Source organism: Opisthorchis viverrini (genome assembly GCF_000715545.1).
Source record: "Opisthorchis viverrini unplaced genomic scaffold opera_v5_379, whole genome shotgun sequence".
NCBI classification, from domain to species: Eukaryota; Metazoa; Platyhelminthes; class Trematoda; order Opisthorchiida; family Opisthorchiidae; genus Opisthorchis; species Opisthorchis viverrini.
In genome coordinates this window covers 201,258-216,072 of record NW_008752040.1, presented here as the reverse complement: position 1 = coordinate 216,072, position 14,815 = coordinate 201,258, and the positions used below count along the sequence as shown (strand labels likewise).

General features: G+C 43.5%; 2 protein-coding genes across 2 annotated transcripts in view; one reads left to right on the top strand and one right to left on the bottom strand.

Moving 5' to 3' along the window:
• Positions 1-2,488, top strand: part of T265_10568 (hypothetical protein) — a gene marked incomplete at both ends in the record, with an annotated part of 62,279 nt that extends 59,791 nt beyond the window's left edge. The window contains one exon of the mRNA XM_009176977.1: positions 1,762-2,488. Within this exon, the coding sequence (XP_009175241.1) occupies positions 1,762-1,867 (106 nt within the window). The remainder of the gene's footprint in view (positions 1-1,761) is intronic.
• Positions 2,182-14,815, bottom strand: part of T265_10569 (hypothetical protein) — a gene marked incomplete at both ends in the record, with an annotated part of 14,326 nt that continues 1,692 nt past the window's right edge. Inside the window, 2 exons of the mRNA XM_009176976.1 lie at positions 2,182-2,415; positions 12,923-12,959. Coding sequence (XP_009175240.1) covers positions 2,182-2,415; positions 12,923-12,959 — 271 coding nt within the window. The remainder of the gene's footprint in view (positions 2,416-12,922; positions 12,960-14,815) is intronic.

Here is a 14,815-nt window from a genome sequence, read left to right as displayed (position 1 = left end):
GTTATTAAGTTTGCCCTTCTGAAAATTGTGGATAGGATTGGAAACCGTTTTTTCGAGACAAGTTACCAGCTATTACATCGGTTCTCTCTGTTACCCGTGCTAACTTCGATATTCTTATCAACCTACCCCTAAATTCTTGTCCTACAGGCGCGGGAAACCCTTGTTTCTCAATCAAGAACGTTTCGCTCTCCTGGAAAATCAATGGCTTTCACATTCTTTCAGGCACGTGCTCAAGCATTGGCGCGCTGTGTGAATACATGGCTCCGTTCCACCCATCTAGCAACATGGGATATGGGCCCACTGGGATAAACCAGAATGTTCCTTTTTGGCCAACACGCATGTGAAGGATCCAGTCGCTGTGTTGCGTTGCCATGTGCGTTTACGTACATGCTACCTCCAAATCTGTTTCCACATCATCGGCACCGTTACATTAACACCACGTTTACCATCCGGTTTCTGTGTGGCACATTGCTTCCCCAGGAAGAAACATCTTGTCTCATCAGCCGGGATGTTTCCTTTGGGAAGAGAAGTAGTTTGTACCAACGATGTACCAGGTCGGCGGGAATTTTTGTTGGACATGGATATTCTGACTTTAACGGGAGTGAATGCTTCAAATGTTTGTAATCTTTCATACCTTTCACTAAGACGTATGCAAGTTGCGGCAATCAAGTGGGATACCCCAAACTTTCTTCCAGCCGAAACGACACGCTCCCTGTTGTAACGTGGGGCCGCCTATCGGTTACGCATGACTTGAACCTGGCGGACTACGAGATAAGAAGAAAGAAGACTAGGAACATGGCTGCACTGAGCTAGTGCGTAAATATATAGGATGGCTGAATGGACAACTATGGTCACTCGCTTTGTTAGTTCTTGTCCAGCCAATGGCGACGTTTCTGCTGTGAACATTTTCACACCGGCTTCGCTGGTCGCATGCCGCCAAGCCGTGCTTGTTAAGCACCACCCACGCACCTTCCGTCCGGAAAGTGCTTTCTGATGATGACCTCAAAGACGCGTCGTTCTCCGCACATGCACTTTTCGTGCCTGGACGCGTCCTGCCATTCTCAAAAACGAATAGCCTGACAGCCACACAAAAAGGTCGTCCACCGTTGCCGTGTTACTCAAATCCGCTTTCCGGGCCAACTTCTGTCTGCACACATTATGGGTGCATGAACGTCATCGGCCCATACTATAGCTATATTTTACTGTTACGAGTCACTAAGAGCGTTTAATGAATGTGCTACCTAAACGCACTCGGATAATGACCATCTAGAATAACTGTGTAAAGTAGATATGATACCGAATTCTAGAAGGGGTGTTTGATTTTTTTCCATAGTCGCGGAGCAACACCTGTCAATGTGGCCGGAATAGGGTCACGCTTGACTGTTTTACACACACTGAGCACCTAAAAACACCCTTACTTGTGGAATAGGGCAGGGTCCGACTGCTAACTTTAACCTACCTAGGGCGTATCCAATCCGGGCCGTTGGACAGGTAACCCACGATCGTTTTCATTTCCCCACTCAGGACACCTTATGAGCAATTTACGGATGTGTGGTGCTAGTAGAGTGTTGTTTTCTATTTCAGGGCAGGTTTGATTCATGAAGTGTGGAACGCGTTATTAAGTTTGCCCTTCTGAAAATTGTGGATAGGATTGGAAACCGTTTTTTCGAGACAAGTTACCAGCTATTACATCGGTTCTCTCTGTTACCCGTGCTAACTTCGATATTCTTATCAACCTACCCCTAAATTCTTGTCCTACAGGCGCGGGAAACCCTTGTTTCTCAATCAAGAACGTTTCGCTCTCCTGGAAAATCAATGGCTTTCACATTCTTTCAGGCACGTGCTCAAGCATTGGCGCGCTGTGTGAATACATGGCTCCGTTCCACCCATCTAGCAACATGGGATATGGGCCCACTGGGATAAACCAGAATGTTCCTTTTTGGCCAACACGCATGTGAAGGATCCAGTCGCTGTGTTGCGTTGCCATGTGCGTTTACGTACATGCTACCTCCAAATCTGTTTCCACATCATCGGCACCGTTACATTGACACCACGTTTACCATCCGGTTTCTGTGTGGCATACTTGCAATTCGCTGTCACACAACCACTTTTTGACGCTGTGATCCTGGACGCATGAACTGGCTGCTCTGCGATACGCTTCTCACATTATCTCACAGATTGCTATTTGTCACCACGTACGTTACGACCAGCTAGAATGCTTATTGCTTCGTACGATCGTACTTTACCGTTTTTACCCTCTATCCCCTCATTCGAGAACAGCACATTCATTTCTTCCTCGTTTATTGATTCTGCTTGCATAATTATGTTGATTTCCTGTCCTTGGACGACCGACACCAGTTTGACTGCGAATTCCGCAGTCCCATTGTTTGTTTCTTGCTTAGCCTTTATTGCCTTCTAAGGCATCCAGACTGTGAATAGCAGCTTCTTTTACCCATAAACCAGATCGATGCTGCTTTTTCCGATAATCAGTGTACCACACACAGTTGGGTCGTGCACCTCTAGAATGCATCGTATCTCCATAAGACGAACCTCGACATCTTGTATCGCATCACCCTACACTGGCTTTCAGAAGATAACGGTGTTGGCTATCTTCTCATAAACTAAGCTTTTCGACTTCCGGTTCTCAGTCGACCACAGGCCTAGACGTGATCATGACACACTGCAGTTATCATTCTGATTTAGTCCTCGGACTTCTGTGTCGTATCTGTTCACTTTCGCATCTCTGTAGTTTGTGTCAATGACCTGCAGACTACCGTGGTTCAACCTGGGTCGAGTGAACATCAACTGTCTTAGATTCAGTGGTGAGTAAAGCCCAGTGGCTGAATGTAATATCCGAAAACGGGTCAACCTCAGTACACTGTTTTCCCCGGTCAAGGGCTTAGACATAAATATCTCATCGTTTTCCCTCTACACGGGAGGTGTGCATATAAATGTTGGAACCCAAGATCAGCTACACATTACAAAGTTGTAGTCAGACGCCGAACGCTTTTATCCTTATTCATGTCCATCAATTAGGCGCAGAAGGATAGGACACATGAGCTTCGGATTAAGAACTCCGTGTCCGCACACTGTACCAGGTTTTCGTCGGTTAGTTTACACAGCTAGTGTATTTCAAGTGAGTTTGGTCCAACCATAACCTAAGCGCGGGTGAATATCCGGAGTGCGTTTACCTGAATCACAACAGGGACGAAATCGCTTGTGTGGTTGAGCCTTTCGGTATCCGACCAAGTCTTTGCTATCCGGCAAAAGTGAAACCCATGGTTTGGTAATTATCAGGTCCTCCGCGAGGATCGATGACCAATCAACAGCAGTCAGATGATTGTCTGCATAAAGTAAAGCTGCTTCGAACCTAGCTCTATACGATGCTTGCACCATATTCATGGGCATATCCACGCTGGCTTAGATTGTGTCACGCGTGTGCGCCTGTTCCGTAAACCCGATAATTCCTCACATTGATGGAGACGGTCGAGTAACCGGCAGCAGGTATTTTACCACTCTAGGCTTTTAACGAAGCGTAAATGCAGCGTAGCAAAATTATCATCTTATCCATGATGTCGAAGATATCAAATGTTTTTTCGTTGCATCCGCATCTACTTGTTTCGAACATTGAGTAGTCATATTGATGACTGTCTGTACCCTAGCACAAGCCGCTCCCATCCAGGCAATCTGTCTCAAGACTTGGGAAAAGGTCATGTCTGCTTGGGTTAGATGTATCTCTGCTCACGAATAAAAATTCTTGATGCGCTGAAAACGCTCATCCATCATTTCACTTCAGCGCATTCTCGGTCACTTAAATAAAACAGTCCAAGGACAGTCTTGGTTTGTGTCAACTTAGTGCTGTTGTCTCGTTCGCAGTCAGAACTCGTTCAACAAGAAGTACTGAAGCAAATCAAATGATGAAAGGTCCGCCGAGCACGGACGCAGTCTCTATTCACCTCGCGGTGGCGCTTCGTATTCCTTATGTGCTTTAGCTGGGTGCCCTTTGTTGTGACGATTTCGATGTTAAGTCCACAAGGGACTTACAAGGTTTTACTTTATGTACCCCTTTCGAGCAAAGCAAGATTTGCCCATCAAAATGAACGAAAGTTTCGCAAACCTACTTCTATTCGAATGCCCAATTGAAACGAACGCGTACGTATTCAATGTGATACCAGACTGAAATGAGACACCATTGACTCCGGATTATTTGAATTCGTGTATTTCCCTTTTTTTAAGTACCTTTAAGGGGTGGTTCTTATGTGATCATCTTCCGTGATTTTGCCAAGACCCTAAGTTGTTATACGAGGATCTCGAAGGGTGCGACTGTTGTCCTTTGTTGATCAATATATGGTTGCTATTGCCAGTCCATTTGCTGTTGTTGTTGTTGTTTCCTCGCCTGAATCCGCCGTTGCATAAACAGCCACAGCTGCGACCCCTGTCGGTGACAGAACACGAATCGACAGATGATTGCATTCAATTGTGTGAACTTGCATGAACAAGGGACATTCACTCTACTTAGGCAATCATTTCTAACCTAAAGGTTAGAAATCTCATCTCTAATTTCATCTCTAATGGGAATAGTCAGCGTTGCGCTTCTCACGAAACTCCACGGGGTTCCGGACTCACAAACTCCCGGCCGATCATTACCGGCTGGTCAGCAATATGACTGACTCACATTTGGACAGAACAGGGCGCCACTCATCCCTCAACCATAAAGTCTACATCTAATGGTCTCGTGTTCACCTGCTGCCCGTGTGACAATTTCTCAGATGTGAGTTTCACTCGTCTAGTGAAATTAATATTCCGCTGAGCTACCACAAGTAGCTGTGGAATTAAACACCCTGGGAGGTCGCGATTGCACGTTTTGGACCAACGAGTTAGACGAATACGCTGCCCTCTTTTTGAGTTTTGGGCAGGATGTACCAAATGCACTACATATATTTATGTATGAGATGTGCACCGACGCTAAAAATCTGTTATTCGGTTCCTGGGTACCCGGGCAGTATGCTGATTATCACACGAGCAAAAGTTGCCTCAACAACTCACTTTGTTATATCAGCCTGTGCGACCCATCTGCTGCATGCAGCAGGATGACTGAATAAAATTATGTTACCACTGAAGTCCTATCTGTCTCCATGCGTACCTCTTGCAGTGAATCTAAGGTTTCATTACTATTATCCGTGAAATCCCGTCCACAATAGTTATGAACATGCGGATGAATCATTAAAATGCTTTACACTTTTGTTGAGCCTAGGAATTTGTCGCTTGGATTTCTCTGTGAAAATTATTTTAATAAACTCCCGAAGTTCACACGCCGTGCTTAATCCATCTCACCAGATTTTTTGCATGTGCGAAGAATTCAAGTGTTATTTCGATGTGTGTATGATACGCTACCAGTGAGAAGCATGCATTTCGGATGATCACCATTTATGGCGTATGGAAGTGAGTTGGATGTTCCTAAAGGGTCGTTTACCTCAGTTGACTACTCGCTAGGAGAGTACCACGCCAGTCACTTTGCAATTTTGGTTCACAGGCCTTGGAACATTACAGGATTTCCATCATATGCTTCGACTGAAGCTCCAGGTGACGTTACTGTGGACTATATCGCAGTCCATTGTCTCATCACATCATCGTTTACGGTCATGTCGCAACTAGACGCCCAACCGACCTGATGTAAGGCAAAAGTTAGTCACTTGTATCATCATTCATGAAAATATTGTTGCTCCACCCTATCTTCCGAACTGCTCCCAAAACAAGCCGATGATGAGTGAGTTCACTATTCCTGTATCCTACGAACCACAGCCTAGAAACAAGAATTTCTAGATGATGACTAGAAATCTCAAGCTTCAGCCACTCGATTCAGCGACGGATCTCGCTGAGCTACGCCAGTGCAGCTCATACCAAAAGTGGAAGGATCATCAAATGTGATTTTCACGCCCAACAACGCAAATGGGAACATTTCAATATGCAGGATCTATTGGATGTATGTATGTGATGCTTCGATTCTCCTAATCAGTGTCAACAACTAAACTATCTGATCAGAATATTCATCACCACCAATAGCTTGCTTACCGCTCATGAATGGATCTTGAACAGGTGAAGCAAAGTGACCAGTCACTGAGGCAGCCATCAACCATCAATATAACAGTAGGAACTGAAGCTGAAATCTTCGTCAGGGAATAGAAAGCGGGGTCATTTTACAGACAAATATGCTTAGGGATGGAATAAGAGGTGTCTTAACCACACGAAGGTGACTTGCTTGATTTACGGGGTAACTTCTGGACGTTCGGCAATGGTGTTGACGACAGCTGATTTTTCTATATCCAGCAGCTATGAAGGACATCTACTTTTGAGGGTCAAAGTGTGTCACGACGTGATATCAGATTCTGTGAATCGAATGTGGAGTATTAAAGGCCGGCTTTCGGTTGTGTACAGATCGCATCGAAAGAACCAAATTGGTGTGGGAACAAAGTACTGTGACATGATATGAGAAAACAAACTACGCAGCAAACTCAGCTGCGCTGGTCATTGCCGTCTTCCTGGATGGGGACCCCGAGTGGGCTACATCAATGGCTAGAGACATGACCCAGTCGCGCCCTCAATGGCGCTCAGGCGTCCAAGCTATTGCCTTCAATGCGTAGCTCCCTTCCCAATTTACCTACTTAACAGTCCACCTACAGTGCTGTATCCACGCACTAATTTATCAGCTCCCGCCTCCAATGCGCAGCTACCTACCTCATCTCCCCGAATCATCGGTGAAGGAAACCGTGGCAGCTACAACCACAGTACCACAAGTATGCCGTTATTACAACTGACAATGATGATGATGTTTAGAAATATTCGTTTCTTTACATGAAAATGCAAATCTGGACTTCTAGTGCTGTAGCTTGTAGCAACTCCAGAGTAGTGATAAGGTGAACTATTGCAACACCCTTAAGGCCACTGTTTATCGGTCAGGGAGTGAAACTGACAGTATTTTTATTTGTTCCGGTGCATAGTCGAAGCAGTCACAGCACACCTGCTTTGATTGTGTACCGATGTGTCGGATTAAAGCTAGAAGGGATCAGACACATTCAAGTAAACGAGTTTTATACCATCCTTTTTCGGGATACTCACCACTGAGCGTAGTGTGAATTCACTTCCGGATTAATTCTTGTAAAACACAACTCAGCCACTCGCGATACTTTGATGAACTGACAGCTATCACTCAAGCACTGATATATGGGAGTTGGATAATATACTCGTTCGAATGGTCTCAATCAGTGACTTCAAGCTTTTCTTAGGAGACACGAGTGGGACAGTACGAACGATATAAACGGATGGACTAATTGATTCTTTAATAGTGCTTTTCGTGTTTTTGACGAATGCTTATGGAAGAATCCGTATTCACCAACTGGTAAGTAGTAAGGTCTGACACATGATTTAAATTGCCCGAGATGTTGAAAAACCTCGTTGACAAAAACACGTGTGTAATGGATAGGTTAAAAGGGTATATGGACACAACCAAGAGCTTCCTCATTTGGTTTGTGGTAGTGCCACGCTCTCCAGTAAGAGGAGCGATTTGCTTTGGTATAGAAAGATATCCCCGAATTCGAATATGAAAGGTATGCTAGTTGTTCTCGAAGACGAAACACACTCCTAATAAGGTTTACAAATCTACAATATAGTATCAATTGAAAGACGAGGTGGCCTTCGTGAAGAACCAGAGATTCAGCTGAGATTCTGTTGAATCTCCCGTTAAAACTACATTAGTGCGCAAATGAGTGTCTTTCGCGCAATACATGTTAATTTATTATGTTAGGTAACGTTGCTGTCCCTCTGTCGCAAGTGGCTGCGATACGCATGATTTGCACTCTATTGGCAAAGTCTTTCATTAGCTCAAACGTAGAGAATAATTGTGGATCACACATACTGAGTGCGGCAATACAGCGCACGATAAGCAGCGCACCGCAACAATGATGCAAAGAAAGTGGTGAGGGAATCGACAGCAAAGTGACCAAGATAAACCAAGCGGAACAAGTATCGACAGTGACATCACAAAATCAAGAATAAGCGAGAGAAAAATTTGAAAGATTCCAAATTATTGAAAGAGGGTTTTGGGGTTTAATCACAGTCGAAGTTAAAAAGCTTGAGAAATGGGTTCGAGGTCGAACACAAATATGTAAACCTTTATCATAACAATGGTTGCTTTATATCTTAAAGTAGATCTGGTAGTTGATACCAGAAAGACCTTATTGGCTACATCCATCTTCAGCTTACCTATAGTAACCATCCTGAGAGGAAATTATTTGACTCTCTTTTACACACAGTGGAAGTAATCTCGCTCATCCAAAAAGAATTTTAATCCTTTTTGTGCCTTCATCTTGTGGCAAAAGTGATGAGATTACGGCGCATACAGAGGTTTTAGGGCTACCACATCCGGTAAGAATCTGGTGTTGCTGATATTATTTAGATTTTTTTTTTCCATTAAGGTGAATTTTGGCTGAAGATTATTGATTATGAGCAGAGTAATTTTATCAGAATTTTTTATCCTGGTGAATGAGCCAATTACCACTTATGGTAACCTAAATGATGTCAAAAACACCACCCATTGCATAAAATCACAAATGAGGTGGTTTAGCTGCACAAAAGTTTCGACTAAATTGAAAGTGAAAACAAGTGGGAATGATTTCAAACATTCCTGAAAAACTTGGTTCCAATAAGGGAGTAACCGATTAGTTCTAGTCGGGACAGGACATTGTAAGCTTATTATTATCTTGTTGGTGGCTATTCACTAAAATTTCTCGACATAAAATAGACGACGCAAATAGTCCGTTTGAAACGGAGGCCAAGCTAATTCCTACGTTTGTACCTATTCCACCGTGAGCACCATTCTTTCAAATAAGCAGTGCTGTCGACTCACTTTAGTTATTCGGAACGGTTTCCCTCATCCAAATAGAGACATAAGTTGGACAAGCACAACCCGGGGATTTCAACTCCACGGTAAAACAGATAGATTGGGAGTTCTTCCGGACCAACGGCTTTGCGATGCATGGAGGAGTACGGGCATACACATATTCTCGAAAGCACCGATGTTTCCAAATTCACCGTTCAGGTCTGTGCTACGGGTCAGAATTTGGGCTCAGTAACTACAGGTGGCCAGTTGAATGATTGTTGTAAATGTTCAACCCAACGAATCAGGGTTTCTTTTTTAGAGGCCAGTGAGCCTCTTCTTTTCTATGGCTGGTCGGTTCACCAGAAGTTATAGGAAACTGGAATGAAAGTTTCCAAAGCTGACTTTGAGACGATGCACCCACCTAACATAGATTTCACAAACATAAGTGAAAAGTAAGCGGCACTGACAACAACAGTCTTGATAGTTACATATGAAGTGATGAAAATACCACCTATACTACCCTTAAAACAAGTTGACTACAAACCTAAATTTACGTCAGTTCTTGAAAGCAACCGTTGGCTTACAAGTATGAATGCTGAGAATTTAAACAAACACTGATATATCGGTCAAGCAACTGGTTTACGTGCCACTGTGAAAGCATGCTCTTTTACAAACTTGAAAAGAAATACAAATTCAAAAGGGCATTTACAGAGCCCATTTTAGCATAAAATGAGAGACCAGGATGTTGCGACACCCGAAAATTTTGGTAGTGAACCTGGAAACAGTGAAATCCGGCGTTTTTCATATTGCACCACAGAAACCCAACCGCATACATTGTCGTTTTGAAAATGTAGTTATTAAGGTGTGTGGTTACAGAGTATTCAAAATATATGATGGGAATTTCGTACCTGTAATAACGGTATTTTCCTCAGCTTAGTTCTCGGTCTGAGCCTCCCAAGCTAGCGTTCACGTCAAAACAACCACCAAAGGTGCACAAGGTCTATTAACCCACAAAACGAAATCAAGAACAGTTGTACAGCGCTTCGTATATATGGCGTAAGCGGCTATAACTTTCTGGAATTTCTGACGCGTTCTGGATGCGACATTGGCAACCGGCATTTGGCCAATACTGGGTCATGATTGGCTGTTGGGTCCAGATTGTTGACCAATCAGATCTCGCCTTGATGCCGGACCGGCAAGCGTCCCGAATTCTGGGCCAACCTCGAGCGAGCCAGGATTCTCAGCCGTAGCAGCGCCTAAAGACGTGCGGTATAGCGGGATTCGTGTGGATTCCTGCATAACAGTACCTCATTTTGCAAGCAATTTTGCAGCTATCTGCAACGTTTATAAGATCCAAGGGAGTTGTTGCAGTTAGTAATTTCTAACACCATTATACCCCGATGCCAAATGCGGTTCCTAAGTGGCGGCTGTTTGGTCCTATGGCCCAACAAATTTGAGAGAAATTGTCAAATGGGCTTCTTGAAATCTGAGGGGGGACCATATAATGGTCCATCAGCAAGCCTCCTCGTCCACTGAATAACTCCTACAGGTTTGCTACCCACAGACTACCCAGCTTTGTTTTCTTACAATTTCTTGTCTTTGTCGCGTGATGCTTAGGTGGTTTATTCTGCTCCTTTGCTGGTCGGGCGAAGTGCGTATTAAGCTCTATGTCTAGAGTGTTCTCCTGAACATCTTTAATGTTTAAGTTCATTCGTCCTTGCTGAGTGCTGCCTAAGTGTGTTTTGAGATTGTTCTGTGAGAGCGAATTTGGTGATAATGTGGCCCTTCTGGGCAATTTCACCTTTGATGCGGTAATTCTGAGAAAGAGAGTTTCTGGAATTCTTGGTGTTATCCACTTGATCGACTGCTTGAAATCCACCTACAGTTCGGCTTAAACATTAACACTATCTAAATGTCATCGCAACTTTACATCGTCTGCGAGTAGTACACAACCCGACTAGAGTTCACTTGCTGGTGAAATGACATACCACATAGACTGTCTTGGTCTGAAAACAGCCGCCTGTGGTATACCACCAGCTATCTGTCTTTGAATTGCGATCAAACGTCTCCATCCGCCCATACAAAGTCCACTGATCCCAGCCAGTTGAATTATATGTAGAAGCGTGGTGTAACCTAAATAATAGAGTACCTCGCTTAAGCCATTCAGCACAAGATGAACTGTATTTCGGCACTTCTTCTATCCTCTCAGGCTTCTGTGGTTAACAAGAAGATTGTAACGCACTACATTTTACCTGAGCCGAAGTAGGCTCCACAATAGTCCAGTGACTTAACCTCAGCGTTCATATTTATTAAAAGGCTATCTCTCAGAATCCGCGATGTGGAAACTTTTGCTCTCTTAAGTGAAAGACTGCCCGTAAGTTTGCAGCACGATCACCTCCAGTTACTTACTAGCCAAACCCGTGCGAATAAATGTTTAATTATACATGCTACACACTACGTCAGACGGCTGATGGCGTAGCATTATATACTTCGACAAATAACCCACAAAAAATAAAATTCGAAATGTACATTGTACGAATATAAAATTTGCATCCGGTGCGGACGACATCATGCAAGATTGGCTAGAAGAACGCGAACACAAGATGCGGAGATAGAGGGCTTCGGAGCGTCCGGCACGGAAGTTTTGCCCAAGCAGCCAGTGTCACCTTCTTTCTCTTGTTGCTCAAATTATGCGAAATAATACTTCGGTTGATACGTATTGCAACGACGCCCTTAAACACACTAACTGGCCCACTAAATAGCTCCTTTTTATAAAGAGACGTGCTGTAATCCCATCTATCTACGTGAGGTCCTTATTGCGTCTGTCGTCTGAGACCTTGTAATTTCAGGCTACTCATAAATGCCTGGGGTAGCTAAGGTCGGCAGGTGGGGATGGCCAATGTGCGCGGACTGTGGCGTGCTCCCATAAAAGCAATAATAATAATAATACAATTATGATAATGACATCAATATGTCTCCAAAAGAGCAGACGTTTCCGACGGGGGCTTGAAACCTGCTGGTATGTTACCCAAGTCGCGACTGTTGCGGTCCTACTAGGATGTTCGAGCTATTCGACGTTGGAGACATGCGATGCTCCTCCGGATGTAATGCCCATTTGTGTACCAGTAAAGTAAAAAATCAAAAATCAAACGGAAACAAAAGGCAGGACTCGCGAAGCACTTGCCGAGTGGATACGGGAAATGCTTTCAGCTTTTTTCAGTAACAGGTTGCCTTTAAAATCTGTTTGGATAATTTGTGAAGCAACATAAAATGGACAAAAGAAGGCACGCCTGATTATGCATGAAGCACCCCAAACAGTGCACATGTCAAACCGGTCGACAGAGGCAAACATAAGATCCGACGAGAAGCGTGTCAACCACGTGTTTGGAAGATTTCATTATTATTGTTCAGAGGCCAGGAGAGTGGCGTGCAGTGAAGTTGCGTTTGTGTTTTCATTGGTCCAGATAAAACAAAAGATTATGTACACGTGTAGTGGACTCTGGACCTTATGAGCACATTCGATCAAATAAACGAGCGAACAAATACAAAATTAAAAAATCGCAATAAGAAAGGAATAAACAATCGCTAAGTGCTCACGAATGCGTATATACAATAGTCCACTACACCGATTCTAGTGCAGTAACCTGCTGTGAGGAAAATATTCACTTGTAGAAATTTTCCACTGATGATTCACGTGTGAGTGGAATATTCCACGATAGGAAAGTTATTCCTAGCTAAAAAATGTCACAGGGAGTTAACGTGACGTTCAACAGTTCACACAAACACAGAGATCTAGTTCCACTGGTTCAACAGTAAGCAAATAGTTCGACGAAGCGAAAACCCACTGATTCAGCAAGAAGTCAGCAAGTCGTGCCGAAAATTTGTGTATTGGTACCATTTTTCTCTTGATGTAATTATTGGCACGATAAAATATGCACAACGGTTGCACAATGTAGTTTAAGTTCAGGAAAAATAGTAAATAAATGTGACAACGGATTACAGCCACCACAGTTTCACCTCCACCTATGGTAATGACAAATGACTCACCAGTGTAGTGGTCCGGCCACCCAAAAGGCTACTTCGCCTGGAGTGTGGCAGAGAACTAAAAATAAGAACACCGGGTTGAGTACACAGTAGTAATGTGATTCAAATGAAACAAAATCACCAAGACCTGTTCTTTTTAAAATAGCTCGTTCTTGGCCCATACCAGTGAATAAATAATAATCCGTTTATGGTTGTCCAGGGATTCCCTTTTGAACGGTTCTCACATATACTAGAATCCGAAGATAGTCTGAAATGTTTTGACAACAGAATTAGTACACGGAACCCGCAAATGACAGTTATAAGCACGCGAAGAGAAGGTCGAAATAAGTCACCACATCTGTCTTCATGTAACTATACAAAATGTTATTTGTCGTTTGCGCGTATTCGAACAAAGGCGTTCGTGCAATAGGCGAAATAGGTAATGTCATATTAGAAGCTAACGAAAACTACACATCACTACACTCGAAAATTATGAGTTGAATTTTCCATCTGCGATGTCTGCAAGGTGATCAAATAGGATATTGTTCTTGGCAGTTAGCGTGCCACGCAATGCCCTTTTACGCTTACCGAAAAAATCTATACATCTTTGTACATATCACAATGTTTGGTGCCATTACTGCATTGTTCTCAAGCTTGTGAGTTGAACGCATCAATCCTCCTAATCTGCGAGCCGTTAAATTGACTTACTGAGTCAGTGGATTTCAAAATTATTTCACTTATCCCCGTTAAGAAGGATTTCAGTATTCGCGAAGTGGAATTAAATTTTTGGAAGCTATGACGTGTCAGTGATGGACCAAAACAATGAGGCAATCGGGTTCAGAGTTCGGGGCTCAAGTCCCGGGGTCTCGGCGGTGCTGGGAAATTATTCCACCGGACTTTTCCGCCAGCATCATGACTGCTTCAGTGGACAATGAAATTCGGTGAGCTGCAAAAATATGAAGGTATATTACGATGGTTTTTGGCTTGAGCACATATGCAACCAAATGCAACGATTTGGTGCAAACTATTTTACTCCACTCCTAGAGGTTTTGCAGCTAAGAGCACTGTGCGGTTAATGAGTCTCTGTTACGAAAGGCGTTTTAGAGGTGAAATATTTTAAAAGCCCCTGGCTAAAAAAAGTGCACTCGCCATCTGTTCAGGAACTGGGAGCGTTCCTTTAGCCTAAATTAAAGCAAGTCTTATAGGCTCTAGTTTCGTCACCAGCAAAGAAATTTCCCACCGCATTGTGAAATTTAGTCATACGTTTCACAGCTGTTGCCGGCAAAGGTCCGGATCAAGTGTAGTAGGTGAAATACAGTGCAGCTCGCAGGTCGCACTTTATGCGGTATTATTATAGCATTGGGTGCAATGTACTAGTTACCCTGCACAACACGCGAGTCTGTTCTGCTGCACAGTCAACGGTATATTCTTTGATACTTTAGCAGCCTCTTGAGAGATTCTACACAAAGATCCCATCCAGAATTGCGTAAGCTTAACGCAAACGGTTTCTTTCCCTGGTTGATGAATATAACCACCAACCGGGCTGCTCAGTTATGAGTAGGTCGCTATTCCTGACCCCTTTTGAAGACTTCAGCGAAATTTCCTAGTCGCCGCCTTTAGCTGTCGTTCATTAACCCTCAGTCCACCGGTTAACTGCTATTTTTCCATGCCCAATATAATTTCTTTCTTCTGTGTCATTACCAGTCACGTTATTTTACCAAGTCTGGTTTCACGAGATATACAAGAATCCCTTGTTTCTTAGGCTCAACGGGACTTTGCGCCATTTTGCTGAGTGAACGTCGGCTAAATAACACCGACGGGCTTTAACTCCCAAAATGAACAAACATTTTTAGCTGAAAACACTGGACCTAGTCATTTATAATAATAATAATAATAATAATAATAATAATAATAATA